The 27,938-nt window shown below is 50.0% G+C and overlaps 1 protein-coding gene across 1 annotated transcript in view; it reads right to left on the bottom strand.

The window, feature by feature from the left end:
• The window catches only part of LOC102019480 (myosin-7), a 22,296-nt gene extending 10,656 nt beyond the window's left edge, over positions 1-11,640 (bottom strand). The window contains exons 1-23 of the mRNA XM_005377179.2: positions 11,579-11,640; positions 9,903-9,942; positions 9,252-9,460; positions 8,821-8,964; positions 8,375-8,531; positions 8,260-8,287; positions 7,558-7,666; positions 7,381-7,473; positions 7,229-7,292; positions 6,735-6,833; positions 6,394-6,497; positions 5,653-5,791; positions 5,431-5,549; positions 5,167-5,316; positions 4,704-4,874; positions 3,859-4,168; positions 3,540-3,607; positions 3,088-3,175; positions 2,198-2,315; positions 1,924-2,047; positions 1,495-1,631; positions 999-1,254; positions 141-383 (exon numbers count right to left, since the gene is read on the bottom strand). Coding sequence (XP_005377236.1) covers positions 141-383; positions 999-1,254; positions 1,495-1,631; positions 1,924-2,047; positions 2,198-2,315; positions 3,088-3,175; positions 3,540-3,607; positions 3,859-4,168; positions 4,704-4,874; positions 5,167-5,316; positions 5,431-5,549; positions 5,653-5,791; positions 6,394-6,497; positions 6,735-6,833; positions 7,229-7,292; positions 7,381-7,473; positions 7,558-7,666; positions 8,260-8,287; positions 8,375-8,531; positions 8,821-8,964; positions 9,252-9,452 — 2,922 coding nt within the window. The 5' untranslated portion in view covers positions 9,453-9,460; positions 9,903-9,942; positions 11,579-11,640. The remainder of the gene's footprint in view (positions 1-140; positions 384-998; positions 1,255-1,494; positions 1,632-1,923; positions 2,048-2,197; positions 2,316-3,087; positions 3,176-3,539; positions 3,608-3,858; positions 4,169-4,703; positions 4,875-5,166; positions 5,317-5,430; positions 5,550-5,652; positions 5,792-6,393; positions 6,498-6,734; positions 6,834-7,228; positions 7,293-7,380; positions 7,474-7,557; positions 7,667-8,259; positions 8,288-8,374; positions 8,532-8,820; positions 8,965-9,251; positions 9,461-9,902; positions 9,943-11,578) is intronic.
• Positions 11,641-27,938: the final 16,298 nt, after the last annotated feature.

Below are 27,938 nucleotides of genomic sequence, written 5' to 3'. Positions count from 1 at the left end.
CAACCAAAGCCCCCACCCCTTCAGAACCAAAGGCCAACAGCTAAGGACATCAGTGGGAACCTCCATGCCAAGGACCAGCACCCGACTCTGGTCTGGAATCTGAGGAGACCTGGGCTGGGGCCAGAGGGGGCTGCCCTCACCTTGTTCTCTGTTGCATGCTTCTCTTTCTCCACCTTGGCCAGTGTCAGCTCCAGGTCATCAATGTCCCTTTTGAGCTCCGAGCACTCGTCCTCCAGCTTTCTCTTCTTGGCAGTGAGCTCAGCGTTCATCTCCTCTTCATCCTCCAGCCTCTCATTCATCTCCTTCACCTTGGCCTCCAGCTGGATCTTGTTCTTGATCAGCTGGTCGCAGCGCTCCTCTGCATCAGCCAGGTTGTCTTGTTCCTGAGGGCAAAATGCAAAAGGGGACCATTCACTGGGCAGGGTCGCTGTCCTTGCAGGTGGAGGAAGAAAGTGGGGCATCTCTCAAACAGGAGGGAAGCCCCAAGGTACTCTCAGCTAAGAAGAACCTCAGAAGAATGGAGAAAGGAAGAGTTTCAGGCAGCATGGCTTTAGGCAGCATGGCTTAGGAGTACTGGGGAGAGGAGCAGAGAAGGTAACTAGAGGACTCTATTTGGCTCTTTTCCTCTATTCTCCACTATTAAAGGGGAAGAACTGTATTTGCTAATGCCAAATGCTTTATATATTTACAACCTAGTAAGATGATCAGTTTTGTTCCCTGTCTAGAGATGAAAGAATTGAAGCTCAAAGATGATTTGTGATTTGCCCAAGGTCATAAAATTATTAAGCTGTGAATCCAGGTTGAATCCGTGTAGAAAGCCTGTATGTTTAAAAGTTAGTGCTTGTTACTTTCCCTCCTCTAGGGACCACTTTGGAAGTGTGATCCCAGAGTCCTCTTGCTTTTGAGGGGACCAGCATGTGAGCTCTTGGGCAGGGAGGTACAGGTTGCAGGAAGAATAGGGTGGATGAATGGGGCCAACAGTGGCTCTGGAGCCTCACCGCCTGCACTTGGAGCTGCAGGTCATTCTTCTCCTGCAGCAGTGACACCATCTTCTCCTCCAGCTCCTTGCGGCGAGCCTCAGATTTCTCCAGCGCCTCTTTGAGGCGCGCGAACTCCTCCTTCATGGTGGCCATCTCCTTTTCTGTCTCTGCGCTCTTTAGCAGTGGCTTGATTTTAAAGAAAAGCTTCATCCATGGCCAATTCTTGACACTCATGAAGGCCCGAATGTTCCACTGGATTATCAGCAGGGAATCTCTGCAGAAGCCCAGCAACATGGGTGGTGAGTGAACCCTCTTGCCTCCTCCCAGTTGAGATCCTGGCTCCTAGGTAATGCCCCCTTTTCTTTACCCATTCCACCCTTTCCAAGGCCCACACTGTGTCCATCCAAGCCCCCTACTTCCACAGGTGTCTTTGTTTGAAGAACCAGTAACACCTTTCTTCCTGTATCTGCTTGCATATCAGAGAGGCTGGGAACCTTCTTTTGAGATCTCGCACCTGCGTTCCAGAAGCTTCTTGTACTCCATTCTGGAGAGCACGCCCCGGGACTGCGCCTGGATGCGTGTGATGATGCGGCTCAGACGCTCATCTCGCATCTCCTCCAACAGCCCCAGCAGCCCCGCCTTGAAGAACACCTGCAGAGAAAGTGTATGTTGTGCTGGACTAGAAAGGGCAGTGAGAGAAAGGAGTGATGAGGATTATCTTAGGACAGGCAATGGTTTAGGGAGGAATTGGGCAGAGGAAGGGGGTCAATGGCAGTGCAGATGGGGGTGGGGGGTGGGGGGTGGAGGTGGAGCCCTACTGGGATAGCCAGGGGGCAGGTAGTGTAGGGTTCAGTGATATCCCTGGGATGACTGGTGGAAGGAAAGGAGTCAAAAGGTAAAGAATCAAAGGACAAAAGGTAATTCAACTCTTGCATTTCTTCACCTTGGTGTGGCCGAACTTGTATTGGTTGTGGTCAATATCCAGGGAGCCTAGCAGCTTCTCTGCCCCTTTCCTGCTGTCAATGAACTGCCCCTCGGGAATGGCCGCTGGGTTCAGGATACGATACCTGGGGAGGGAAGTGCCCAGCGTCACCCCGTTCTGCCAGGATCTGCTCGCCTGCAGAATTCCAGGGCCACCTGCAGACCCCCACCCCCACATGGCATCCCAAGCTCCCGTGCTGCCTGTGCTCCCTGAGCTTGGCAGCCCCTGTGCCCACCTCTGCCGGAAGTCCCCATAGAGGATGCGGTTGGGGAAGCCCTTCCTGCAGATGCGGATGCCCTCCAGCACACCGTTGCAGCGTAGCTGGTGCATGACCAGGGGATTGTCTATCACCCCTGTGGGTAGAAGGGAAGGGGGAGGAGTGTGTGAGGAGAGTTGTGCACTAAGAGCCAAAAGTCCTGGGTTCTGATCCTAGTTCTGGCACTTATTAACATAGAACTTTAGCAAGTCAGTTAATAATCCTTTGTTTGTTATTTCACAGCTACATTTTTAGGAGTAACAAAAGGACTATGACATTTCTTATTTTTTGTCTTATTTTGTTTTGTTTCATTTGAGACAGAGTCTCACCATGTGGTTCAGGCTGGCTTTGAACTCACTGTGTAGCCCAGGCTGGGCTCAGACTCTCAGAGATCAGCTTCAGCTTCGGCTTCCCTAGTGCTGGGATTACAAGCATGCACCATTACGCCCAGCTAACATTTCTTATTTTATATGGCATATACTTGTTACCATAGACGGTAGCCAGAATAAATATATTCCATTTTTTACACAATGCCAAAGGGGTTGATTGCCTAAAATCACTGAACTGATCAAAATCAAAGCCAGGCCTTAAGGTCCCGAGCCTCTGTGTCCTTACTGAGTAAAAGTGATAGACGACTTTATGTTTCCAACTCGAGGGCAGGGCTGTAAGTGAGTGATGAGCTAATGGCTGTCAGAGTGCCTTACAGTTAACCTTGAGTCACGTAATCCAAGTGTGAGGTGGCTCTGGGAGGGGAAGTCTGGAGAATGGGATTTGGAAACCACTGTGGCAGTAGATGAGATGACTTAGGAGGCCCTGGCGCCTGGGCAGTGCGTACCCAGTGGTGGGCTGGCCCAAGTTTGTGAGCTCACCTGGGGACTTGGTCTCATTGGGGATGATGCAACGCACGAAGTGGGGGTGGGTGGAGCGCAAGTTGGTCATTAACTTGTTCAGGTTTTCCTGTGACAGGGAAAGCAAGACAGAGATGGAAAGGAAGTGAGAAGAAGAGAAGAAAAGGAAGGAGAGAAAAAAGGGAAAGAGAGAGTGCGAATGTGAGGGTTGAAGAAGTGGAAGCGTGCTGGAGGAAAGCGTCCCTGAGAGAGGGTGGAAGCCAGGCGAGACACGAGAGGGAGGTGAGATGGGAAGCGCGTGAGATTGGCAGCCAGGAGATAAAGAGAAGAGAGCACAGGAGGGGAAAGGATGGGAACAGACGAGGCTGGGAGAGGAGGAGTTGGGGGGAACAGTCAGGGAAATGCTGCAGCTGGGGAGTGGCTGGGGGACCCGAGCAGATGGGGACCACGCTGGGCCAGAGCCACGGGCTTACCCTGTGCAGAGCTGACACAGTCTGAAAGGATGAGCCTTTCTTGGCCTTGCCTTTGCCCTTCTCGACAGCTGTGGGAGAAGTCATCAAAGTGAGGGTCAGTGGGTGTGTGGAGAAGCAAGGGCATGAGGTGAAGAATCACAGCCTCTCCTCACACCTCACAGATGCGGGTCTTCAGTGTGGTTGCCTGTGTTCAACCCCACTAAGTCTGTAAGCCTCAGGGGACAGCCTGATAGGAAGGGGTTTGGTGGAGCAGCTGATATCCCTCAGAAGCATGGCAGAAACTGGCCCCTCAACCCCTTGAGCCCCAGACCATACTTACGTGCATCAGCCCCAGCGTAGTTAGCAAATAGAGTGCTGAGAAGCTTGAGGGAGGACTTCTGGTACAGGGCCACCACTGTCTCATTGAGTGGGTCCTTGTTCTTCTGCAGCCAGCCCAGGATGTTGTAGTCCACGGTGCCAGCGTAGTGGATCAGGGAGAAGTGAGCCTCTGGCCTCCCCTTGATGTTGCGTGGCTTCTGGAAGTTGGCGGACTTGCCCAGGTGGTTGTCAAACAACTTGGCCTTGAAGGTCATGTCGGTGGCCTTGGGGAACATGCACTCCTCCTCCAGGATGGACATGATGCCCATGGGCTGAGGGGAGGAGAGAGTGTCACCAAGTGTGCATCATGCAGTTGGAAGTGGAGTCTGCTCTACAGTCCTCGTGTGCTTGCAGAGATGCTCTTGGGGTGGAAATGTATTCGGCTCAGCAAGGAGGACAGTTATCTACTGACGGGCACCTGTTCCAGCTTTCCCCAAGTGGGGAACTTTGGTGATGACAGAGGGACCTTTGTGAAAGTCTAGGAACGGGGCTGCTATTGGGGTTTTACTCACCACTGCATCGCCCAGATCCCTGAGAGGAGGTGAAAACACACCACCTGACACTTGCTGGTCCTTGGGTGTGTAAACGAGGGCCAGACCTGCTGGGGGGGGGGGCATCCTGCAAGTGCCCATCCTCCACGGGTCTGCTCTCAAGGCCCTGGGTGCTAGACCAACAAAGGGCTCTAGGAACGGAGGCTTGGGATTCTTTGGCCCCACTTCTGCTAGTCAGACCATAACCCCCAGAAGGGATGGGGCTGCCACTCGGTCTGGGGTGGCAGAGGAGGAGACGTGGTGGGGCCGGCAGCACCTTCTCGATGAGGTCAATGCAGGCCTGCAGGTCCATGCCAAAGTCGATGAACTCCCACTCAATGCCCTCCTTCTTGTACTCCTCCTGCTCCAGCACGAACATGTGGTGGTTGAAGAACTGCTGCAGCTTCTCATTGGTGAAGTTGATGCAGAGCTGCTCGAAGCTGTTGAACTGCAGAGGGGTGAGGGCGGCAGTGGTTCAGGTGGGAGGGGTCAGTGGGGTCAGTGGGGTCAGCCCAGCATATGTCCTGCCTGAACCCAGCAGGGGGCGGCTGGTCCCCTCCAAGCCAAGTTAGGGTAGTGGGGATGGTGGTGTAGGTTTCCCTGAGGACAGGGACGATGACTGCCATGGCACTGCATGATTCCCGCTGGCTTCCCAGCCCGGCCCCCAGCTGGCCCTGCACAGTGACTGTGATTGTGTGAGTGAGTGAGTGATCATCCTACTCCTGGGGCCCTGGACTCACATCAAAGATCTCGAAACCAGCGATGTCGAGGACCCCTATGAAGTATTGACGTGGCTGCTTGGTCTCCAGGGTGGCATTGATGCGCCCCACCATCCAGTTGAACATCTTCTCATACACGGCCTTGGCCAGTGCTCCAGTGGCATATGCAACCTACATAGTGGGAAAGAGACCCAAATGAACAGGATTGTTGGGGAGAATTGAATCCTCCCACGTCACCATGCTAAGATCCCCATCCTACTCATTTTTCATCTGAAGATGACCCACCTGCTGGACATTCTGCCCCTTGGTGACATACTCGTTGCCCACTTTGACCCGAGGGTGGCACAGCCCCTTGAGCAGGTCAGCAGAGTTCAACCCCATGAGGTAGGCTGATTTGTCTGCCTCTGGAAGGGAAGGCCAGGTAGCAAGGTTGGTAAAAGAAAGACTGTTGTACAGATGTGGTCTTCAATGACTGGACATCTGTCCCCCAGCTCCTCTGCCTCCCACCTTCAGTGCCATCTGGCTCTGCCTGTTCCTCCCGTTGCTTCTGTTTGAACTTCATGTTTCCAAAGTGCATGATGGCGCCGGTCAGCTTGTACATGGAGTTCTTCTCCTCTGGAGTGAAGCCCAGCACATCAAAGGCATTCTGTGGGTACACCCCATTTCCAAGGATCAGAAAAAAGTCTGATCAGTTATCAATAGCTGAGATGGAGAGAGAACTTGTCTCCTTCATTGCTTTCAGTTCTGAGACTACCATAGTCAATGGGGAGCTCCAGGATAAAGAGGGAAGGTACCAGGGCATGTGGCTGTCACAGGCCTGTGCCTTCTATCGGTCACAGCTGTCCCCTGGGGCTGGTCTGGGATACCCACTTATGTTCCCAGTCCTTACACTGGCTTCCCTGCTTGGTCTTCCATATTTGTATGTGTCTGTCCTTTACCCAACACCCTGTCCCAGCCCCAAGCATCCGAGTGACTCTCTCTTCCCTTTCTTCTTTGCAGATTCTTTATCTCTGGCCTCATTTGCCTCACTGCCCCATGCCTTTCTGCCTTCTCTGGTTTCACTGAATACCAAATACTAGGCAGTCTTGTCTCATCTCACCCATATCCCAGCATATCTGGTCATAGTGCACATTCTGGCCTCCCAAGAGGGCTAAGCCACTTTGAACAATAGACAGCCAGTGTCTTAGTTCTGCCCCGTGTGCTGCCATTGCTCACCCTCCACTCCCTGGCTAATCCTCACACACTTACATCAGTGGCCATGAGCTCTTCAGAGTCATCAATTGAGGCCACAGTGGTCTCTCCTTGGGAGATGAATGCATAATCATAGGGGTTGTTGGTGATCAGCAGCATATCTAATGGGAGAAAATGTGCTCAGATATGACACAAGCCTCTAGTTGTCATGGGAGCTGCTGACCACAACACATGGCCCTGGGGAAAGCACAGGACAGGGCTGGACTTGGCTCTACGTCCCACAGAAGTGAATCCAGCAGTACCATAAAGCCCAGGGCATGCCAACAGAATCCAGCTACAAGCGGAAGGGACCGGGTTGCCATGGAGATATCTAGTCTCAGTCAGTGGCTCTGACTCACCCAGCAGCTCAGGCTTTTTGTTAGACAAGATTTGGTAGAAAATGTGATAATCTCTCTCTGCTTTCAGCTGGAAAATAACTCTGGATTTTTCCAGAAGGTCTGTGAACAGGCAGATAGAAGAAGGAAGAAAAGAAAAGGTTAGGATTAAATTCAAGGAAATAGAGGAAAGTTAATGTGATAAATATAGCAAGGAAAAGGCAGAGGGACAGACTGGTACACAGACATGCAGAACTCATATAGAGAGAGACAGTCCCAGAAGAAGAGAAATGATCTCAGAGAGAAGTCCCAGAGAAACACACACAGATGCACAGAGGCAGAGATCGGGAAAGATCCTAAGAAAGTCTCAGAGATAGAAAAACACACAGACCTAGAGACTGAGACAGGAAAAGAGGAGAAAAACAAAGACAGGGAGGTGGTGTGGGAGAGAGGTTCAAGCCAGACGATCTGGATAAGGGTGAGCTCAGACTAAGCCCTAGCAGATTCATGGCACTCACAAGTCTCTATGTCTGCAGATGCCAACTTTCCAGTAGCCCCAAAATGGATTCGAATAAATTTACCCTGAAGAGATGGAAGATGGTGATGATGGATTGGGGGAAGGCTTACATTTAAGGCCAAAGTCCCAAGCCCAAGGTCAGGGACTACTCACAAAGCGGGAGGAGTTGTCATTCCGGACGGTCTTGGCATTGCCAAAGGCCTCCAGGGCGGGGTTGGCCTGGATGATCTGGTCCTCCAGGGTGCCCTGCAGAGGTCAAGAAGAAAGTCATGTAAGAGGGCTTCTCCCTGCCTTTCTGCATGGCAGGCCCTTGGAGGACTACAGACCTACCTTGCCTGGAGTCTGCTCCTTCTTGCTACGGTCCCCAATGGCAGCAATAACAGCAAAGTACTGGATGACCCGCTTGGTGTTGACTGTCTTCCCAGCACCAGATTCTCCGCTGTTGGGACAGTCAGGGTCTCATGAGGTAGAGAACAGCACTACTTGAGATCAGTGAAAGGAGGTCCGTTCTATCCAAATAGGAGCCCTGAGCAGGAAGCGGCCTGACAATGTGCACCAAAAGCACACAGCTGTCTTTGGACATATGGCAGGTCAGGGTGGCGACAAAGAAGGGTGCTACAACAAGGTGCTGGCTTTGCACAGGGTGAGCCCATGCTGGACTGGGGACAGTCAATCAGAGGACGAGGCCCTGGGCTATTTTTGAAAAGAATGGATGGGACTAGAAAGATAAGAAAGGTTTCTGAAGGGAAGGATGAAAGAAAATGAAGAGATGAAAAAGACACACTGATGCTGGGCTTATGGATAAGTAAGGGATGACCTGGAGGAGAGTGGGCGGAGGAGATGAAAGAAGAAAGGTAGGAGAGGGATGGGAAGCAGAGAGAAAGAGGGGAGAGCAAAGAATAGTCAGGACAAAAACCAGAGAAGAGAGGGGAGATAAGCGTGAAGGCTGAGGGACAGACTAGTCTGTACTGGGTCTCTGCTGGGGCTCAGGTCCGGGGTTCTCACAGGGAACAGGGCAGGAGCTATACTCACGTGATGAGGATGGACTGGTTCTCCCGATCTGGAAGAGAAGAGCGGCAGTGGGGTCAGGGCTGGGGGCCCAGCTGGGCGTGGGGCTTGGGGGCACAGGCTGGGGGGCCAGGCTCACCCGTCAGCATGTACTGATAGGCGTTGTCGGAGATGGAGAAGATGTGGGGCGGGGCCTCACTCCTCTTCTTGCCCCTGTAGGCGGCCACCACCTCAGCGTTGTACACTGGCAGCCACTTGTAGGGGTTGACAGTGACGCAGAAGAGGCCTGAGTAGGTCTGGGCATGGAAATAAGGAAGAGGGCCACTGGTGATGAAGGGGGAAGGGTGGCAATTATCAGAGTCAGAGAAAGAGGCCACAGAAGGAAAAGGGGAAAGGAAACCTCTGAATGTGGTCGATCTAGGCTGTGCCAGTCCTCAGGGTTTTAGAATTGAGCCAAGGATGTTGGGACAGGGATAGAGTGCCATGCTGCCCACACACAAAGAATGGCCATCTTGGCTCCGGGAATGAAACACGGGGCCAGGCCGCTCACTGGTAGGTGAGGGGGAGCCTAGAGCCGGCACTCACATAGATCATCCAGGACGCGTAGCGCTCCTTGAGGTTGTACAGCACCGCGGGCTCGTGCAGGAAGGTCAGCATGGCCATGTCCTCGATCTTGTCAAACTTGGGCGGGTTCTGCTGCATCACCTGGTCCTCCTTCACCGTCACCGTCTGCAACAGCCCCACAGGCCTGCCCATCAGCCTGTGCTTTCCCTTCTCGCTCACAGGGGAAGGAGCAGAGGAGGAACAGGACAGTGGTGTTTGGCAAAGGTGGAACCAGCCTCTCACAGTGAGCACTGATTAATATGGGAATGAAAAAGGCTTCAAGGAGGAAGAGTTTGTCTTTCTACCCGAAGGAGACCCACACTGGCCTCAGCAGGCACTGGGCAGACCCTGTGTGCACCCTTCTGTCTAGCCCAGGTGTGGAGGTGCCCAGGCCTCCCAGCTCTGCCACCCACCTTGCCATGCTCAGTCTCAGCAGTGACTTTGCCACCCTCTCGAGACACAATCTTGGCCTTGACAAACTCTTCTTTGTCATCGGGCACAAAGACATCCTTCTTGAGGTCGAAAGGCCTGGTCTGGGCTTCCAGCCGCTCCTTCTCCGACTTGCGCAGGTAGGGGGCAGCAGCCCCAAAGGCGGCCATCTCCGCATCCCCCATGGCTGGGCCTGGAGTGAGCCGGAGAAGCAGGCTGCCCTTCCACTGCCCGCATCCCCTCCCAGCCCTGGGTTCTCCCCTTTGGTGGCACCCCCAGCACCGAGTGCCATGCTCCAGAGGCATCACCAGCAAGTCTGTTGCTCTCTACATTTATCCCTTAACCGAAGAGCAGCGTAGCACACCCATTGGGGTAGAAGAGGTACCAACTTCGGCTTAGGCATGACTGCTCCTAGAGGGTGGGAGAGTATCCGAGGCTTCTCCCAGGAGAATGAATCTCCCTGTATTCACCTGAGCCCCTCATCCATCCCTGCCCCTCTCAATAGTTAGGGGTAAAGTGCACCTTAGCCAAGATATTGTTCCCAAGGCAGGGCAGAAATCAGAGATCTGTAGCTTGGTTTTGAATCTGTGCCTAATGTGCTCAGATTCCACCACACTGGCTTCACCTTTTCTTACCTTGGTTTCTCAACTGTGTCTAGAGATACAAAAAGGGAGCCTAGAAAGAAGAAAGAGGCCGTGTCAGGATGGGCTGCGGCCCAGCCTTGTTAGTGCTGCCTGCCTCCTTCTCCCTGGCTCTGTCCTTCAGCACCTGCCTTCCCCAGACCTGAGAATAAGAGGGATGCAGCGGACAGCTTGCTTGGTTCCATCCTCCTCCTTCCTTTCTGAACACTACGCCTTTCCTCTCAAGGACTGGTTCTGACAGCTCCCTGGTGTTGACGGGATTCTGAGTTCTAATGCTCTTCACACTTGGGAGACTGGGTCCTCTTGTCTCTGCCCACCTAATGAACCTTGCTTTGGGCCATCTACAAAACCACAATTGATTGTCACACTTGTTTGGTGCTTTCAAGTTGAAGCCCTTCTGTGCACATTCTCATACTCCATCCTCACACCACTGGATGGATGGATGAGGAGGGGGTTGGGGATATAGCTCAGCGGCATGAGTGCTTGCCTGGCAAGTACGAGGTCCTGAGTTCAATCCCTGGTACAGCAAAAAAAAAAAAAAAAAAAAGAGAGAGAGAGAGAGAAAGGAATAAACATGGTGCATCTCTTAAAGAGAGAAAAAAAAGCCAGGGATATAGCTCAGTGGCACAGCGCCTGCCTGTCAAGTTCGAGGTCCTGAGTTCCATTCTTGGTACAAAAAACAAAACAAAACAAACCATACAAATCCTTAATTTTTATCACTTCTCGGCCTTTTGGCTAAGATCAAGTGTGGACAGATGAGGAAATCAAGGTGAAGTGGCTTGCTCGTCCAAGGGCATAAACCAATAAATCCCGTGAGTTCACAGCCAGTCCTTTTCCTTCCTGTCCCCATCTTGTCAGACTTTTGGACATTCTCAGAGGAGAGACACTGTGGGTGTCCCTTCAGAGACCACCTGTCATACATCTAAATGCTTTCCAGACACTCTCTGATGACGCCCACTGCTCATGGACGTATCTCACACAGAGACGAGCTTCCTTCCTGTACCCAGCACCCCCAGTGTGCTACCTAGGCCCCAACAATAGATGTGCGCATTTACGCATCTGCATGGCATAAACAGGTTCTCATGGCTCCGTATTCTTCAGTGTTCAAAGACCTGGGAAACCCACACCCACCTTCCTGTGAGCTCTTCCTGCAGGGGTTACAAACACCTTAACAGTCTTGACTCCTGGATGCACAGACAGGCACTTCCATGTGCACGGATGTGGGCAGCTGTACATTCCAGACCTCTCAGAACCCGCGTGGAAGCACACACACTTCAAATATGATCATTCTCTGTCATCCTCCTCCCACTTCCAGCAGACCCGCTGGTCCTCAGGCTTGATGATTAACACACCCCTCCCACATATCTGTGTCGTAGGTAGTGAAGCCCATACCCTCCCTTACATTCAAACCTTGTGTGCTTACACACACACACACACACACACACACACACACACACACATCTCTGAGATAAAAATATCTTCTTCCAGGAACACATGAGCCCTCACACTTCCATATTATAAACATGCATGTTTAGACTACATGTGAATGCTCAGTGACCAGATCTGATACTCTCCATGAAGCCCTGCAAAAAGCTTGCTGTTCTAGAGGAACTGCTTCCTAATCCTGGAGTCCCCCTATCCCAGGGCAGGCCTCTAGCTCCCATTCCTACCTGAAAGCAGCAAGGAAAGACAAGAACAGGAGAGCTGAGAGCCAGACCTGGCCTCAGGGGCTGTATATATGGGGCAGCGGGGTGCCCCCACCCCCACCTGCACCCAGTCCCTAGCCGGATTTAGAAAGGGCTGTTGTAACTAAAAGCATTCTCCCCACCCCCCACACACACTGCTCCCCTCCCCCTCCAGCTAGGAAACAATTGGAAGTGGTCGTCATTGTTATGGCATGGAGTGTGCAGGGTCTGAGTTCCAGGGGGCGGGGTGGCTCAAAGTGCAGCAAAAATATCTCCCAGGCCAGGCCTCGCATTCCATAGCTGGCTGGAGAGCAAACCGACCTCGACCACCATGACCTCAGGCAAGCAGGGGCCCAACTGTCCTGCAGGGCACTCCTGGCCCCTGACACTGCTGCCCCTCAGACCCTTCGCCACCCACCCTGGCCTGACCCTATATTCGCAAGGTCCCCTCTGCTCCCTTGGCCTGGGACCGCTATCCAACTGTGAGACTGGAAGGGACCAAGTGTCAGCAGCAGAGAGGGGTGGGGCAGAGTTGGGGGCATGCTCCCCGGCAGGGGCTGGACTGGGGCAGCTGGAAGGAGGTTTCCTAGCTAAGTGGTAAGAACAATGACCAGAGAGATTAGACACGGGGACTCTGGCTCCGGCACTGATTTCCTTGGACCAACAGGGAGTGTGTTGCAGTCACCGAGCCTCAGAGTCAGACAGGTCTTTAGTGATCTGTCCAAGCTTTTCATTTTAAGGAGAGGGGAAGTGCCTTCTTCTCTAAGGTCACAGAGCTAATCAGCTCATCAGGGAAGCAAGATTCAAGGCTGGAAGCAGATGAGCAGATGAGGGATGGAGCCTGGCCTGGGAAGGAGGGGGGATTCTAAGGAGGTGAGGAGCCACTGTGGGTAGAGACATGGCCTCATGGTCCTAGCATGGAGCCCTTTTCCTGACTTGGTTTCCTAGCTTTACCCTGCTGGTGCCTGACGCCCTAGCTCAGAGCCTGCTTCTTGGGGCTGTGGATGACACAGCTGCTATGAGCCAAAGAAGACCCTCAGTCTACACTGCTATTGCCTGGTCCCCCGGCTCTGCTGGGGTAACCTTTGTGTAGACCTATATGCAGTTGGTATCACAGAGAGTTGAGAAAGGAACAGAGCAGGAAAAATGACCCCTTTTCCTGCAGGCCACAGGACCGGAAGAAAGCTGGGGCTGGGCCTCTGAGCACAAATACAGTCAGTGCCTTACTCCTCCCGCACAGGCTCTGCAAGCTTCACTGCCCTGTGTCCAGGCAACCACTCCGCTCTGTGGCTTGGTTTGAAATCCCCCTCCCTCCCCAGCACTGCTCTCAGTGCATGTGGATTACTCCAATTATACCGCTGGCTGATTAGCTGTTACCTTGGAGGAGAAAAGCAGCTGGGGGGAGGGGTGCAGAGCAGGTACATTTGGAAGATGGGACAAGCACAGCAGGGAAGGGAAGTCCAGGATGGGATCTCCATAGGGGCTGCTTGGCAACCAAGCCACACTGCCCAGCTGTTGCTGGGGAGAGGTTGCAGGCAAGCTGGGGATGGACTACAGGCCGCAGGGCTGAGTAATGCAGCGCAGCTCTGCAGAGAGGTGTACAGTCACCGAGGCGGCCTCAGTGGGTCCTGTGCTAACTTGTCCAGAACACACCCTGCCGGGTGCTGAGGAATCAGGCCCCACAGTAGGGACCTTAGGGGTTGATGAAGGAAAACCTCTCTCTCTCATCCTCCTCTTCCAGCTTTCTAAACACAAAGCCACTCGTCCATGATTTCCAAGGCTCAGGCACAGAGGCAGGAGACAGATGCAAAAACTATGCTTGGGGCTTAGGTGAGCCATTTCTGGCAATGTTTTCACCCTCAGCCAGCCTCCCCGTTGCCGAGTTGGGAAGCCTTCTCTACCTGTAGTGCACCAATCACACTTTGTTTCCCTCCCTTCAGGTTTGGGGGGCTCTGGCCTATTGGTGTTTCCATGTTATTGTTCTCCATGTCCTACTGCAGAAGAGAATGCACTTCTGCAGTCCAGACTCTCTGCCTCATATCTCAGATTGGGCTTCTGATGTCCTTAAAGATCCTCATTAGGGCTGGGTGTGGTGGTGCACATCTGTAATCCCAGCACTCGGGAGGCTGAGGCAGGAGGATCACCATGAGTTCGAGGCCAGCCTGGGCCACATAGTGAATTCAAGCCCAGCCTGAAGAGACCTTGTCTCAAAAAATCAAAACAGAAAAAGGGTTGGGGGAAGATCCTTATCAGTCTTCAGCCTCTGCAGCCCCTACCCTTGGCTCATCATGATTCTTTTTTGTGCTTGCTGCTGTCTGAAGACTGAACGGCTTTGCCCATTACTTCTTTTTTCTTTTGGTACTGAAAATCAAACTGAAGACCTTGTGCTTGCCATGCAGGTGCTGTGCTGCTGAGCTATATTCCTGGCCCTTCCCATCCTTACTTTTAACAAGTATTTATTGCCTACTTTCTGCCTGGCATTGTACTAGTCAATGGGACTATCAGCGGCTGAAAGAAGGATCCCTGTCCTGGGCAACTGTTTGTATAAACAGGGTCCAACCCCAAGCGTACAGGGACACACGTGCTCCTGGTGGGGAGAGTGAGTGTGGGGTGATGGAAATGTGCAGAGTGCGCTGCAGAGTGATAGCAGGCAAGACAAAGGGCAGCGCAAAATGCTATAAATAAAAAGGGGCTGGAGGGAGGGCAGTTTCACCAAGGTAGACCGAATAAGGCCTGGGTGGAAGGAAGGTGATCTGTCTCCCTGCCCTCCCCTCCCCCGGCACCATGCCTGCTTTGTCTGGCTTCTGTCACCACCCTGATCAAGTGTCAGGCCCAACTAGGGGCCATCTGCTGTGAACATGCCAGCGGGAGTCCAGAGGAAAAGTTGCTAAAATTAGTACCGGGAATTGGAGGTGGGGGACCATTGGGGGAAACTGGAAGAGACAGCACGAAAAAAGGAAATTAAAAATGAGCCCCAAAACCCAAAGGGAAAGGAGCAGAAAGGGCCAGGAAGAGGCCGGGGACCGAGCGCAGGGGGAGGAACGGGCGCCAGTTGTTTGTGCACACCGGAGCAGGGCTCACCTCGGCATGGGGGCCAGCTCACCCATCTGTCTGCCCCCAGAATCCCTGACCTTGGGGGGACCCGGCCCTGGCTCCACACGAGCCTGGGATTAGGGAACCGAGCTTTGTGCTTATCTCAGGTTTCCTTTCGCAGGCAGCTGTTCCTTCTCGTCATTCTTTTGTCTTTCTGCTGGCTCCAGCATCTTTTGTATCTCTGCACCCCTGCTACTCCCACACGCATGAAACTCCCTAGTCCACAGCCTGGGCTTTCTGATAGACAGTGGACAGCTGGAAAGACAGCCCAGTTTGGGGCACTTTGAGAAGGTAGATTTCTCCTTCAGGGAGTGCTTGGAGAGGCACCGTTCACAGAGAAGGAGGTTGTGGGAGAGTGGCCAATGTGGACCCCAGGGCTAGAGGCCTCAGCATGGCAGGGACAGCCTGGAGAACTTTGGAGACTGTCACAAAGGTCCACTTTGAAACCCAGCTCCCCAATCTGGCTGTGTGGTCTAGGTCGGTAACACAGCCTCCTTGAGCCAGTTTTGTCATCTATGACAGGGATAATCACATTTGCTGTCCAGGGTAATGAAGACCATGGGAGGCTGCACAAGTAAAGGGTCTAACGCACACCAGATGTCCTCAGAAGGGGTAGTTCTCATCTTTAGGAACACAGATCCAAGGCAGCCAGACTGCAACTTGGAGGTCAATTACTCTTCTATAAATTCTTTGTCCTCACAGTTCACTCAACCCCAAGTCTCCTGGGCTCAAGGAATGGTGAGGGCCAGGGTGGATCTAGAATCCTACAGTCCTATGGTTCCTTCCACCCAGGCGGTAGCTGCCTATGGCAATGTCATGCTGGAGACTAAGGTCCTCAGGCTGTCCAAACCCAGCCTAGCCAGGAGTTACCATCACCTGACCACTGCTCCTCGGGCTTCCCTCATGCCCAGTGTGTGTCCTGAGGCACACCAGGAATTACCCTAGGCCATATAGTGATATTGACCAGGACACAAAAGGGAGCAGAGGCCAAGCATCAGCTGTGTTTTTTGTGTCATGCCCTGAAGATCCTAAGGATCCTGGGTAGAGCTGCCTGGCCCTAGGGACTGGGAGTCAGGAGTAGAGAAGGCAGGAGACGGGCACAACTAACCCTTGGCTGGCCAGGGGATCTTCAGCTATTCCCACCTCTTAGGCTAGAGCCACACGGATCTTTGGATGTGGGGAGTCTGGAATCCTCTGGAGGGCAGCAGGCAGGGGATGGAGACATGACACAATGGGAAACAGAAAAAGGAGCATCCTGGCGTCTTGGAATCCTGCATGCTGCTCTCTCTGTCTATGTTGAGCTAGTGCTGGGGACACTCCACAAGCCTGTGTTCTGTTCATAGGACCTCCACTCTGTTCATAGATCCTATGACTGCCCGGCTTAGATCAGAACAGGTTATGGAGAACCATGAGATGTACTAAGAGTGGGGAGGTAATGGCTCAGTGGGAGTCAAAAGGCTAGGTGGTCAGCAGTCCCTTTCTCAAAGGGAGAAAGAATTCTGTACTTCATTCTTTTTTGTCAGAGAGCCCTCTTTCTTAAGCAGGCTCCCTGGGACCTCACCTGCTCACCTTGCCTCACCTCTATCCCCCACAATAAGTGCATGAATGTGCACGTGCATGTGTCTACACCCTCCACATGTGCATATGTGTACATCTCTGCACAAACACAGATGCCATAGAGTCTGAGCTACCTTCTGTAGACAGTTTTCTAAGACTGTGTTGGTGTCTGATGAACTCGCCAGGATTGTCTCTGTTCTAGTCCCCAGCCCAGTCCAACGTGTTTCATTTTCTTTCAAGCCTCCAGCTCCAGGTCAGTCAGCCAGGGAGATGCTTTCTGACCCTTGCTGTATGCCAGGCTCTATGGGAGCCACAGGGGGTTTGTTTGGCTTCTGCTTTATAGTCACTCCTGTGTGCTAGGGAAGGCAAATGACCTACACTGCAAACCAAAGGACTAAACAGTGGGACCGGATCTGGAACAATCCAAGGGTGGAAAAGCTCTTGCTCAATGGGGGTGGAACAGTTAAAGGTTTCAAGCTGGGGACAGAGAGTTGGAGCTGGGAAGGAGGAGAAGGTTTTGAGAGGCATTGGGAATCAGGTTGTGTTCTAAGTTGTAAGAAGCACAGCCTGACCAAGGCATGAAAGGCAAATGGTACAGTGAATTGGGAGGTCTCAGAGGACACATGCCTCATAAACTGTGCTATTGAGAGTCAGAGGGCCTATGGTGGAGAGAAAAAATGTCCGGGCCACATTGTAAGAAGGGAAAGGGCAGTGTGTGTTCTGAGTGCCTATGTTTGCAGGGACCGTGAATGGTGTCTGTGTACTTTATCTGAATCAGTACTCATAAGTGCCTGTCACTTAAGTTGCATTCTGTGGTTGAGTAATGGGGTTCATAGAGTGCAACATGTTTGCCCAAAGTCAAGCAGCAAAGGTGACATGGGGTTTTGAACCCAGGTCTTTTTTGCTCCAAAATGCTTTCTATTGATCTACAATGTTTTCCAGACCAGCAAAATGGACAATATTCCAGAAGTACTGAAAAATGACAACTTGGCATGGTGGCACATGCCTGTAATCCCAGCACTCAGAAGGCTGAGGCAGGGCGATCGTTGTGAGTTCAAGGCCAGCCTGGGCTACAAAGTGAGTTCAAGGCCAGCCTGAACTGCATACTGAGACCCTGTCTCAAAAAGACCAAAAATAAAGAAGGACTAAGGCTCTGGACCATGGCACTCATAGTCATGAAAGCAGATTTGAGGGGCCTCGTGGGGTACTGTGAGGTGCTTTGAGGAGAGAGAGGCTGGGGGCAGGCAGATCCTAGAGGAGGGTAGAGCAGAAGTTAAGACTGAAAGCATAAAGCGGAAGGGATCAGGCTCTGAGCCATTCCTAAGGAAGGAAAAAAGAGCCTTGGGGACAGCCAGGGTATGGGAAATGGGGAGGAAAGTCATGACTGCATGATGTTTGGTGGGATGGGGACAATGATAAAGGGAACCAGCCCTTAGGGAGGCAGAACAGTGTTTGGTTGGGGGTAACAGTGGGACAACAGACGGAAGATGTTTTAAACTCCTGTAGGAAGCTGGAAGGATGAGACGGGCAGTCAAGGCTGATAAACGAGAGCTGGATGCCCTGAGATCAGGAGAGGAGGAAAGGCCTGAGAGATACCCACAACACAAGGATGGGAAAAGGAAGAGAAGCCCGGACAGAATGGAGAAGGCAACTCAAGAGCCAAGAAAAGGAAGTTTCCTAGAAGCTGTAAGAGGCATTTTAAGAGAAGCAGGTGGCCAGAAGTGTCACATTCCAAAGAAAGGCTGTCAGGAAGACACAAGAGAGACCTTGGGGGATCTCAGAGCACGCAGCCTCTGTAGAGTCACAGGGCAGAGCCAGGCTGCAGTGAGTTAAGAAGAGCGGACAGGAAGTGGGAGCAGTAAGGTGTGTGCTGTGTGTTGGAGGAGTTTGGCAGTGAAATGAATGAGATTGGACAGCAACCAAAAGGGAAGTCAGCCAAGTAGCAAGGTTTATTTTGTTTTTAAGATAGGGCAGTCCTGAACATGTGAAGAAAGAGTGACACAAGTTGCCTTTGTTTTGTTCCCATTCCCGTGTACACTTTCTGGTTCTATTTTTTCCCCCTCCCATCTCTCTCAAAAGTCTGGAGGGTAGATTGGAAATACCTGGAGAGTTGGGGTCCCTATCACCCTTAAGATGGGCTTGCAAATGTGGAGCTCAGCCAGCTTCCTCCTCAGGTGCAGATACGCATGCAGGGCTCACAGCAGAGCCTGTGGCAGCCACAGCTTTCAACCTTTGACCCTCACCAAATGGCTTCCTGGGGTCCAGCCTAGGGGATGAAAGTACGGCTGGAAGGCAAGGTGTACCTCCGGGAGTGATGAGGAGCATAGGAGTACCTGGTGTATGTGTCTTCTGCCTACTTACATCTCATATTTTTATGTCTGTACCTAGAAAGGTGATGAAGTTCCTGACTTGAAAGTACAGCCTATAGCCCGGTATAGCTTCTAGGAAACTTCCTTTTCTTGGCTCTTGAGTTGCTGGGATGCCTTCCTGGTCGCAGGGGGCAGGGCTCTTGCTGATATCCCAAGAGCTTAGCAGAAAGCAGATCCTTCTCTTCAGAACTGTAATGTCAGTTCTTTGCTACCCTTGGCCACAGTTCTCAGAGAAATTAGAAACTGATTAAGTTGACAAACAGACTAGGAGAGGGTGGTAAGCCAGCTCCAAATCTGAGACCCTCAAAGTCAGCTTTGGAGGGGAAGAGCCTTGGCAGCTGGCTGCTGCTCTCTGCACAGGCAGCATTTTGGGGACAGCAGGCAGCCTAAGGACAGATTGCTGTACGGGCCTGTGGAACAGACTAGTGACTCAAAGCTCGCTGGGCTCCTTGAAGAGATCAGTGTGGGGTTGTCCTCACCTCCATCAAGAAAAGAAGGGCTCAAAAAAAAAAAAAAAGAAAAGAAGGGCTCATCAAAGCCTTTGCATTTACTAGCTTAAAAGAACTGAGCCATTCTGAGCAGAAGAGAGGGATGGCATCTGGGGAGTGCAGTGGTTGGTTTGTTGAGGAGTAGGAAAGGTCAGGAAAGAGGTCCATGGGGACCCCCAAGAGAAGGACAGACAAGGAGGTTTGCAGAGTAGCATGCGCAGGGCTGGCAGAGCAAGCTCCTGCCGTGGGACCAAAGGCAGTGGCATGGGTAGGCCAAGATGGCAGCGCTGTGTGTCTGTGTGTTGGGGGGAGATGACCTTGCCCAAGGGCAGAGGCTGATGACAGGGAGAGGCCAGGGCAGGGGGCACAGGTTCCAGCCCGGCCTCCCCGTGCTAAGCCCCTTGTCTCTGAGATTATATCCTTGGCTGCCAAGAGCAGCTCCATGGGGGTGGAGTGAAACAAAGCAAAGGCTCTTTGTGGTGCTCAGTTCCTAAGAATAGCTGTGGCGGGGCTCCAGGAGGTGTCTCCTGCAGCCCACATGCCCTGGGACTTGTTCTCAGAGGTGTCCCTGTGCCTGCTGTCAGGGGCGTAGATTACTAGTTGTTGGGGGAGAGGAGACCAGCATCCCACTCCTCCCCACCTCAGCCTCCAGTTCCTACTTGTGCTCGCCCAGCTCAGTTACGGAGTAGGCAGAGTAATGGGGACAGGGGGAGGGTGGTCACAAAACTGCAGACAAAGGCCATGGGTCTGGGGAAAAAACCTAGAGCCTTTCGCTGAAGATAGTGAGGCTCTTGGGAAGAAAGGAGGTGGGATGAAGATCCCAGAAAGGGCCAGGGGCAGGACAAGGGTGGACATCACACACGGAAGTGCTTATGAAAGTGGTGGAAGGAAGGAGATTGTGGCAGAAAGTGGGGAAATAGCTGCAGAAGCCCAGAATATGGAAAGAAAAGGGAGGAGGAATTCTGGGGAACAGGGTGACAGTGCGGGAAAAGAAGGGAGTTGACAGGAGAGCAGATGCAGGAGAAAAGAGCGCAGTGGCAGAAGATAGTGATATTCCTGTAGCCACTTGGGCAGAGGGCGTGGCGCAGCTCTCTGTGGAGCTTAGAAAAAGACTTGAACGCCATTCCCGTGAGATAACAATGTGGCTCAAATCCCTCCCTAATCTCCCCTCCTATTATTAGACCTGCATCCTCCCAGGGCAGAGACCACAGGTCCCTGGGCCCTGGCCTTTCCTTCATGCCCTTGGCTAGAATTAGACAGGCGTGCCTGCATGGTCATCTGCTAAGCATTGTCCTTCTGGCTTCTGGGTAGTGTCACTGGAGAAGAGCATGGAGAGGTGGCAGGAAGAGGGTGGAAGGTCACTGGACACCCCTGCTGACACGCAGCACCTGGGCCCCGAGGGGTGAAGAGGGGCACTTCCAGCCTGTGTCCAAGTTTTCAGATCCATAAAATGATCACACAACTGGCATAATAGCAAGGTCTAGAGTGACAACAGATACCATGTACAAGATAACTGGAAAACTGGTCACAAACAGGGGTGTAGAGGGGGCACGGGAGGGCTTCTGGAGCAGGTTAGCTTGGAGGTGGATCTTGAAAGAACCGGACAGTGGAGACCCAAGTCCACAGCTGCTGGCCAGTGCTGTGCCACTCCAAAGGGAATGAGAGACACCCACAGACAGTGGCTTCTATGTTTACTCTTCTGGCCCTATCTCGAGGGGACAAGATGGCCATATACTTAAACAAAGAGTAGTAGACCCTTGGATTTTCTAAGGGGGTGGGGCTGGGATTTCCTGCCATTTGCTTGACATTGCTGTCTACTTTCTTGCCCAATTTGCTCCTGTATGGTTTCACTTTGGTCTTCCTCTTGCCTTCAGCCTCCCTATATATTGTTCATTACTTTGATTTTTTAAATGGCCAAAAGTTATTGTGCATATTTTTATCTTGAGCTCTTTTGACTCTGATGAATCTCAATAAAATAAATACGTGATGAATAATGCACCAAAGCTGGTGAGCAGCTGCTGTTCCTGTGAGGGCTCCAATTGTGCCTGCAGGATGGGACATAGATGAGATTCCCTAGGTCTTATTCAGGGAGAAGGAGGAGGAGGAGGGTGGATGTAGCTTGCTGCTTTCTCTCCCTTTGTCTTTCTGTCTCTCTTTTTCTCCCACTCAAATCTCTTCCTCAAATCTCCCTCTTTCTTCCTTCCCCCCTCCTTCCTTAATTTCTTCTCTCATTTTCTCAGATCACATAAGTAATACTAATAACTAATAATTTTTACTCTGAAAATTCAAATAACAGGCCCACTGTGGTGGCTCACACCTGTGATCCCAGCACTCACAAGGCTGAGGCAGGAGGATTGCATTGAGTTCAAGGCCAGCCTGGACTATATAGAGAGACTCTGTCTCGAAAAAAAAAATTAATAATCTTCTGTAAGACAAAAGAAATGGAGCCCCTCCTACTCTGCAATCTCATCCCAAAGGTAACTGTAAGGAATCTCTTATGTATATGTATAAAATACATGTTGGGATTTTATGAGATACGGTCCCACTTTGTTTATGAGATAAGGTTCCCCTTTGAAGTGCTGGGCTCAAGCAATCTTCCTGTCTCAGCCTCCTGAGGAGCTCATAGGCAGGTACAAGCACATGTGGCATGAGTTTTTTTTTTTTAAACTGGAATATATAAAAATGAAATATTTGAATATTTTAGAGCCTTCTTATGTTATGAATGATCCTAAGGGTCCACTTCAATTTGGTCACGAGAGGATCCAGAGCTCTTAAAAAAGAATAAAAATGAATATACAAATGAATCAAAGAGGCCCTAGAAGGGTAAGTAAGAGGAGGCTGACAATGCCCCTTTCTCCAACAGGCTTTTTTACCCCTGGACACCCTCTCTCTTGGGAGGAGACAGAGGCTCTGTCTGGGGCAGAATGACAGTAGAAGCATGCTGGGCTTTCTATCAAAGGAGATCATCCTAATATGGCAGAGAGGTTATTACCTGTTTCTGCTTGGGAGAAAGATTTTCTTCTGAAAAAACAACACTGCTATCACATCTGATAATTTCTTTCACGTTTGTGCTCAGAAATTACCTAGTCATTTTTCTCTTTTGAACTCTGTAACTTATACTGAAGGTCACATGTGTACCTGTCCTTTGTTGTGGAAGTTCTGAAGGGGCCAAAAGTCAATGAGAAGTTCTGACCATGATCCCAATATAGTTGCTGACTGTGAAGTGGCCACACGCTGGCGGGAGGGGCTGCTTGCCAAAGCCGCAGATCAGAAGCATCAGAAACACTCTGCTCTCCCCGCCTGCTCTGGCCTCTTCCCCAGGCTCCACATGCTGAGACCACACTGGCTCCTCGGGTCTCTCACTTCCCTGGAGACTCAGGCTAGGCCCTGACCGATCAAAGCGAACGGACAGGAGTGGGAAAAAGGCAAGAAAAACACCAGGCAGTTATCCTGGATCCAGACAGAGCTCAGTCAGTAGGATTAGGGCCTGAGATACAGAGCCATCTGGTCACACAAACAGGGAGTGTGCAAGCGGAGGACCAGGACAGAGGAAATCAAGAGAAGGAAGGTTGGGAAAGTAGGGTCTACGCCCCAAAAGATACAGCTGAGCCTTAGGAAGGCCTCGCCTCTCTTGGCAGTGCTAATGATCGTGGGGAGCAGGATCTGGTAGAACATGGCTCCCAGCCCCCGGCCTTCTCCTCTCCCATGCTCATCACGACTGCAGAGTCAGTCCTGCCCCAGTAACTGGCCCCCACTTCAGGCCCTAGGACAGTGGTGGGGAACCTATGGCATGTGTGTTATTGTGTTTTTCTTTTAATGTAGAGTTTTTTTTTTTTTAAACTAAAACCTCAGTATTCAGATTTAACAGCAGCACTGGCACTTTGTGATTAAGTAAGTGGGTTTTGGGTTGCAGCTCGGCATTCCATCGCTGAAAGGTTCACCACTGCTGTCCTAGGAGGAGAATCCACCAGGCTCTGGTCACCGCCTGGACCAGCATCAAGTCACTGACCCCTGTGCCACTGTACGCTGGATCTAGAAATTCAGCTTCTGTCTTATTCCTACGACTTGGGCCCTACCCTGTGCCACAGTCTGGTAACTGAACCCTAGTTTTGTTCCCTCTGCCTGAGGCCCTGTCTTGGGAACCTTCTTAGTTTTTCTGGCTCTTGTCTTTTTCTCAGGGAGTAGGATTTTTCTCTTAAGCCCCAGTCTGGAAGCTGGAGGGCCTGCTTCCTGTTAGTAGAGGGAGATTTCACAGTGTATTTTAACGCCTAAGAGCGTAGATTCTATTTATTTTGATAATGGGGCTTGAGTCCAGGAAATGCTGAGCCCTTAAAAAAAATTTTTTTAAAGATAAATGTGGTGGCCCATGCCTATAATCCCAGCAGTCTGGGAGATTGAGGCAGAAGGATTGCAAGTTAAAGCCCAGCCTGGGAAATGTAGTGACTCAGAGAGACTCTGTCTCAAAAGAAAAAGGGCTGAGGGTATAGCTCAGTGTGAAGGCCCTGGGTCGAATCCTCAATCCTGAAAAAAACTTTTTTAAACTTTGAGAAGGCTCTATATTGCCGAGGCTGACCTTAAACTCAAGATTCTGTTGCCTCAGCCTCCTGAGTAGTCAAGATTACAAGCATGCACCTTGTCTGGCAAGAGTGCAGGTTTTGGAGTCAAACAGACTTGGATTTGAATGTCCTGCCTGTGTGGCCTGGGTGAATTACTTCAGTTGTGGAGAAAAAGTGAACAGTGTTACAAATCAAAGCACAGTCTATAGATTGGCAGTAACTACATCTGTGGGCGTTTGTTAGCTCTGTGGAACCCTAGGGCCCAAGCTAGGTCTACTGAAACATTAACATTTTAACATGACCTCCAGGTGATTTAGTGCCCATTAAAGTTTGAGAAGCGCTAATGTAAACAAAAGAGCTCAGCTTTGGAACCAAGAAGCTCTCACCTTGTATGCTAGCCCTAAACCTTAGTCTTCTCTGTAAAATGTCAATAGTTAGTATCTACTTCATGTACTTACCTTGAAGAGGATGTGCAGTTATGGGCATACTCCCAACAAAAAGTGAAAGCTGAATGAGGGGCATCTACTACCATCTATTGCTGTCGCTTGTCTGCTGGGTGTCCCACTGACCCCTGTTAGAACATCGTCCTGATTCTGACTGTTTGCATAGGCTGGCTCCTTTGACCTGCCGCCATGCTAGTTTGGACTTCTTCCCAACCTCTCCACTGAGAATCTTCTCTAGGATCAGCCCCATTTTGGTGTCTTACTCCAGATCGATGCTTCTTCTGGGCTGCCTCTTCAGCTAGAGTTAACGGGCATGACAGTAGTCTCATGAACGGGACTATCCCACACCACACCCAGGAATTCATCCCAGTATCCCACCAATATTGATCAAGCACCAACTTTGTGGTAGGCACAGGTCTGACTTCAGGAGCTCACAGATTATTGTTGTTAAAAAATGGTAAACAGAGGCACAACAAAAAATTTTTAAAGTTTGCTAGAGCAAACTAATCTGTGGATCAGACAAGTCCAAACCAGACATGGTTTGGGAATCCAATGAGGACATCTAGTGAAGAGGCTTGTATGGGGTAAACATGAAAGTAAATACTTGATTTGGTACAGTTACAGAGTTGTCTTACCTGGTGTACCCCAGTGGAAGGTCTCTAATCATGTAAGTTTGTTGCCAGTTTCTGGTTGTTTGAGCTTACGTTCTGTTTTTTAAGAAATAGCTCATGTTAAGTTTTGCTTATTGGGCTGGGGATATAGTTCAGTGTTAGAGAGCAGCTCACCAGCACCTGTGAAGCCTTGGGTTCAATCCTTAGCACACGTACATGAAGTGTGTGTACAGGGATGTACATGCATACATGCACACAGTACTATGATGGCAGAAGTACCAGGTGCTATGATGGAAGAAGTACTGCATGGCCTATGAACATGAAGCAAGGTCACCCAATCTGGACTAGAGATCAGGAATTCTTTCTGAAGGAACCACACTTAACGTGAGACTTAGAGGACAGGATGGAGTTCATCAAGGAAGGAAAGAGCTTAATGGAGAGATTAGTATATAGAAGACCTCATAGGAACAGAAATTGATTCAGTATGGCTACAGGGGGCGTAAGGGGTCAGGGGACCAAGAGCCTAGAAGACTGGTGGAGGGAGGTCACAAAGGACCCTGCGAGGCATGTTAAGGGAGTCTGAACATTAACTTATAGACGCCGTGCAGCTATTGATATGTTTTTTGTTTTTTTGTTTTTTGCAGTTTAAATCCAGGGCCTTGTGCATGTTAGGCAAACATTGTAACATCGAGCTACATCCCCAGCCCTACTGATGTGTTTTAAGAGGGGAAGTGACACTAACTGATTCTATACAATGCGTGCTAAAACCAATAATATTTGGGAAAAGTGACATTTAGTTTTTAAAATTTATTTGCATAAGGTATTTTCAGTTTGTGACCACAGAGAAGAAATGAAGCGCCTGCCTGGCAAGGGCGTGGTCCTGAGTTCGATCCCTGGTACCAAAAAAACAAAACAAAAAGAAATGAAGAAGACGGTCTAAAGAAGTTGGGTATTACTGGTCGTAGTGGCACACACCTATAATCTCAGCATTCCAGAGGTTGAGACAAGAGGTACTCTGGGAGTTCGAGGCCAGCCTGACTTCATAGTGAGTTTGAGGCCAGCCTGGACTACATAGCAAGACTCTGTTTCACCCTCCCCACCCCACAAAACGTTGGGTATTAGACAAGAGAGAAGGGGAAAGACCCAGGAGAAAGGCATTCATCACCATTTCTCCTGTACTGTAGATTCTACTTCCTCCCTTCTTTTTCACTGTACAAAGTACAAAGATAACACCTAAGATCTACACAATCATATTAACTCTTCTCATATCTCCAAGCTGTGTGTGTGTGTGTGTGTGTGTATGCGCGTGTGTGAGATACCTTTTGTTATGGCTGCTGTGGGTAGATATATATGTACACAATCCTGTAGCCTATCAATCAGCATTCCACTTTTCTACAGTTTTACAATTTTTATAACCAGATATTGCACTAATATTTATAAAAGGGGATAATAAAAAGAGGGAGATCAAGGTACTATGATTTTCAGTGAGAACACAGAAAGGAAGTAGGAGGGCCAGGCGTATAGCTCAGTGGCACAGGGCACAGTGCCTGCCAGGCAAGCATAAGGTCCTGAGTTCAATTCCCGTACCAGAAAAAAAAAGAAAGGAAGTAGGGGAAATGGAGGATGATACATCCTTATATATGTTATTTACATGAAATATATTTTCAATGTAAAGACAAGTTATAGTAAAAATAAAAGGATGGAGAAAGACGGTGTTAATACTATGAAAAAAAAAGGAAGTAATAATTTTTTTGTTCTGTTTTGTTTTTTGGAACAGGGTTTTGCTATGTATTTCAGGCTGTCCTTGAATCCACTATGCAACCCAAGCTGGCCTAGAACTCTCAGTGATCCTCTTGCCTTAGCCTCCTGAGTGCTGGGATTAGAGATATGTGCCACCATGCTTGGCAACAATATTAATTTTAGTTGAAGAAGACCTCATAGAAAGGAAAATTATCAGGGATAAAGAGGGGTATTGCATAACATTAAATGAACCAATTCTCCAAGTAGATGTAATCCTTTCTGTGCATGTACCTAACAACAAAAGGATTAAAATACATGAGGCAAAGTGACAGAACAGCAGAGGGAGATAGATAAACCCACTATTATAGTTGAAGACCTCGACACTCCTAGCAGTCAGTCAGTAAGGACACAGTTGAGCTGAACATCCATCAATCAGCTGGATATAATTGACATATATAAAATACTTCATCCAGTGACAGCATTGTACACATTTAACTTAAGCTCACACAGAACACTCATCAAGATAGACCACATTCTAGTCTATAAAGCACACCTGAACACATTCACAAGACTATGCATCACACAAAATATGTTCTTGGGCCATAGCAGGATCAAAGTACAAATCAGTAACAGAAAGATAACTGGAAATTTTCAAAATATTTGGAAATTAAACAACACACTTCTAAATAACATGTGTGTTAAAGAGTAAGATTCAAGACAAATTTTTAAATATTTTTAGCTAAATGAAAATACAAAATTTTCAAAATTTCTGGAATATAGAATCCAGTAGAGATTCAAAAGTTAGTACCACCACAGAAATAGTAAAGATAAAGTATGTTGTAGCTGGGTGTGGTGGGGAATGACTATAATCCTAGCTCTTGGGAGGCTGAGGCAGGAGGGCCCCCTCGCGTTCCAGGCCAGCCTAAACTACATAGTGAGTTCAAGGCCAGCCCAAACTACATAGTAAGACCTTGTCTCAAAAAAAAAAGTATGTTGTAAATTTGCTTTTTTATTTTTATGTACCAGGAATCAAACTCAGGACCTTGCGCTTGCCAGGCAGGTGCTTGTGGTGCTGAGCTATATTCCAGCCCCATGTTGTAAATTTGACTATGAATGGCAACAGCAACTTGTAGAAGAAAATTAAAATGAGGAGAAAAAAGCTATTTGTTGTATAAGGGAATAAAATTTAAAAGTTTAAAGGATCTCGGGGCTGGGGATTTAGCTCAGTGGCACAGTGCCTGCCTGGTAAGCACAAGGTCGTGAGTTTGATTCCTGGCACCAGAAAAAAAAAAAAAAAAAAAAGATCTCAATAGACATTTCTTCAAAGATACACAAATGACCCACATGCACATGAGATGTTTGACATCACTAGCCAGCAGCAAATGCAAATCAAAACCAAAATAAAAAGGTACTTCATACATGTTATGAACTATTGTGGCTATAATTGGGAAGACAGATTGTAACACGTGTTGACAAGGATGTGGGAAA

The sequence above is a fragment of the Chinchilla lanigera genome, unplaced genomic scaffold, assembly GCF_000276665.1.
Source record: "Chinchilla lanigera isolate Chin_1 unplaced genomic scaffold, ChiLan1.0 scaffold00008, whole genome shotgun sequence".
NCBI classification, from domain to species: Eukaryota; Metazoa; Chordata; class Mammalia; order Rodentia; family Chinchillidae; genus Chinchilla; species Chinchilla lanigera.
The sequence above is the reverse complement of the archived record's forward strand: the minus strand, read 5'-3'. Positions and strand labels throughout refer to the sequence as shown.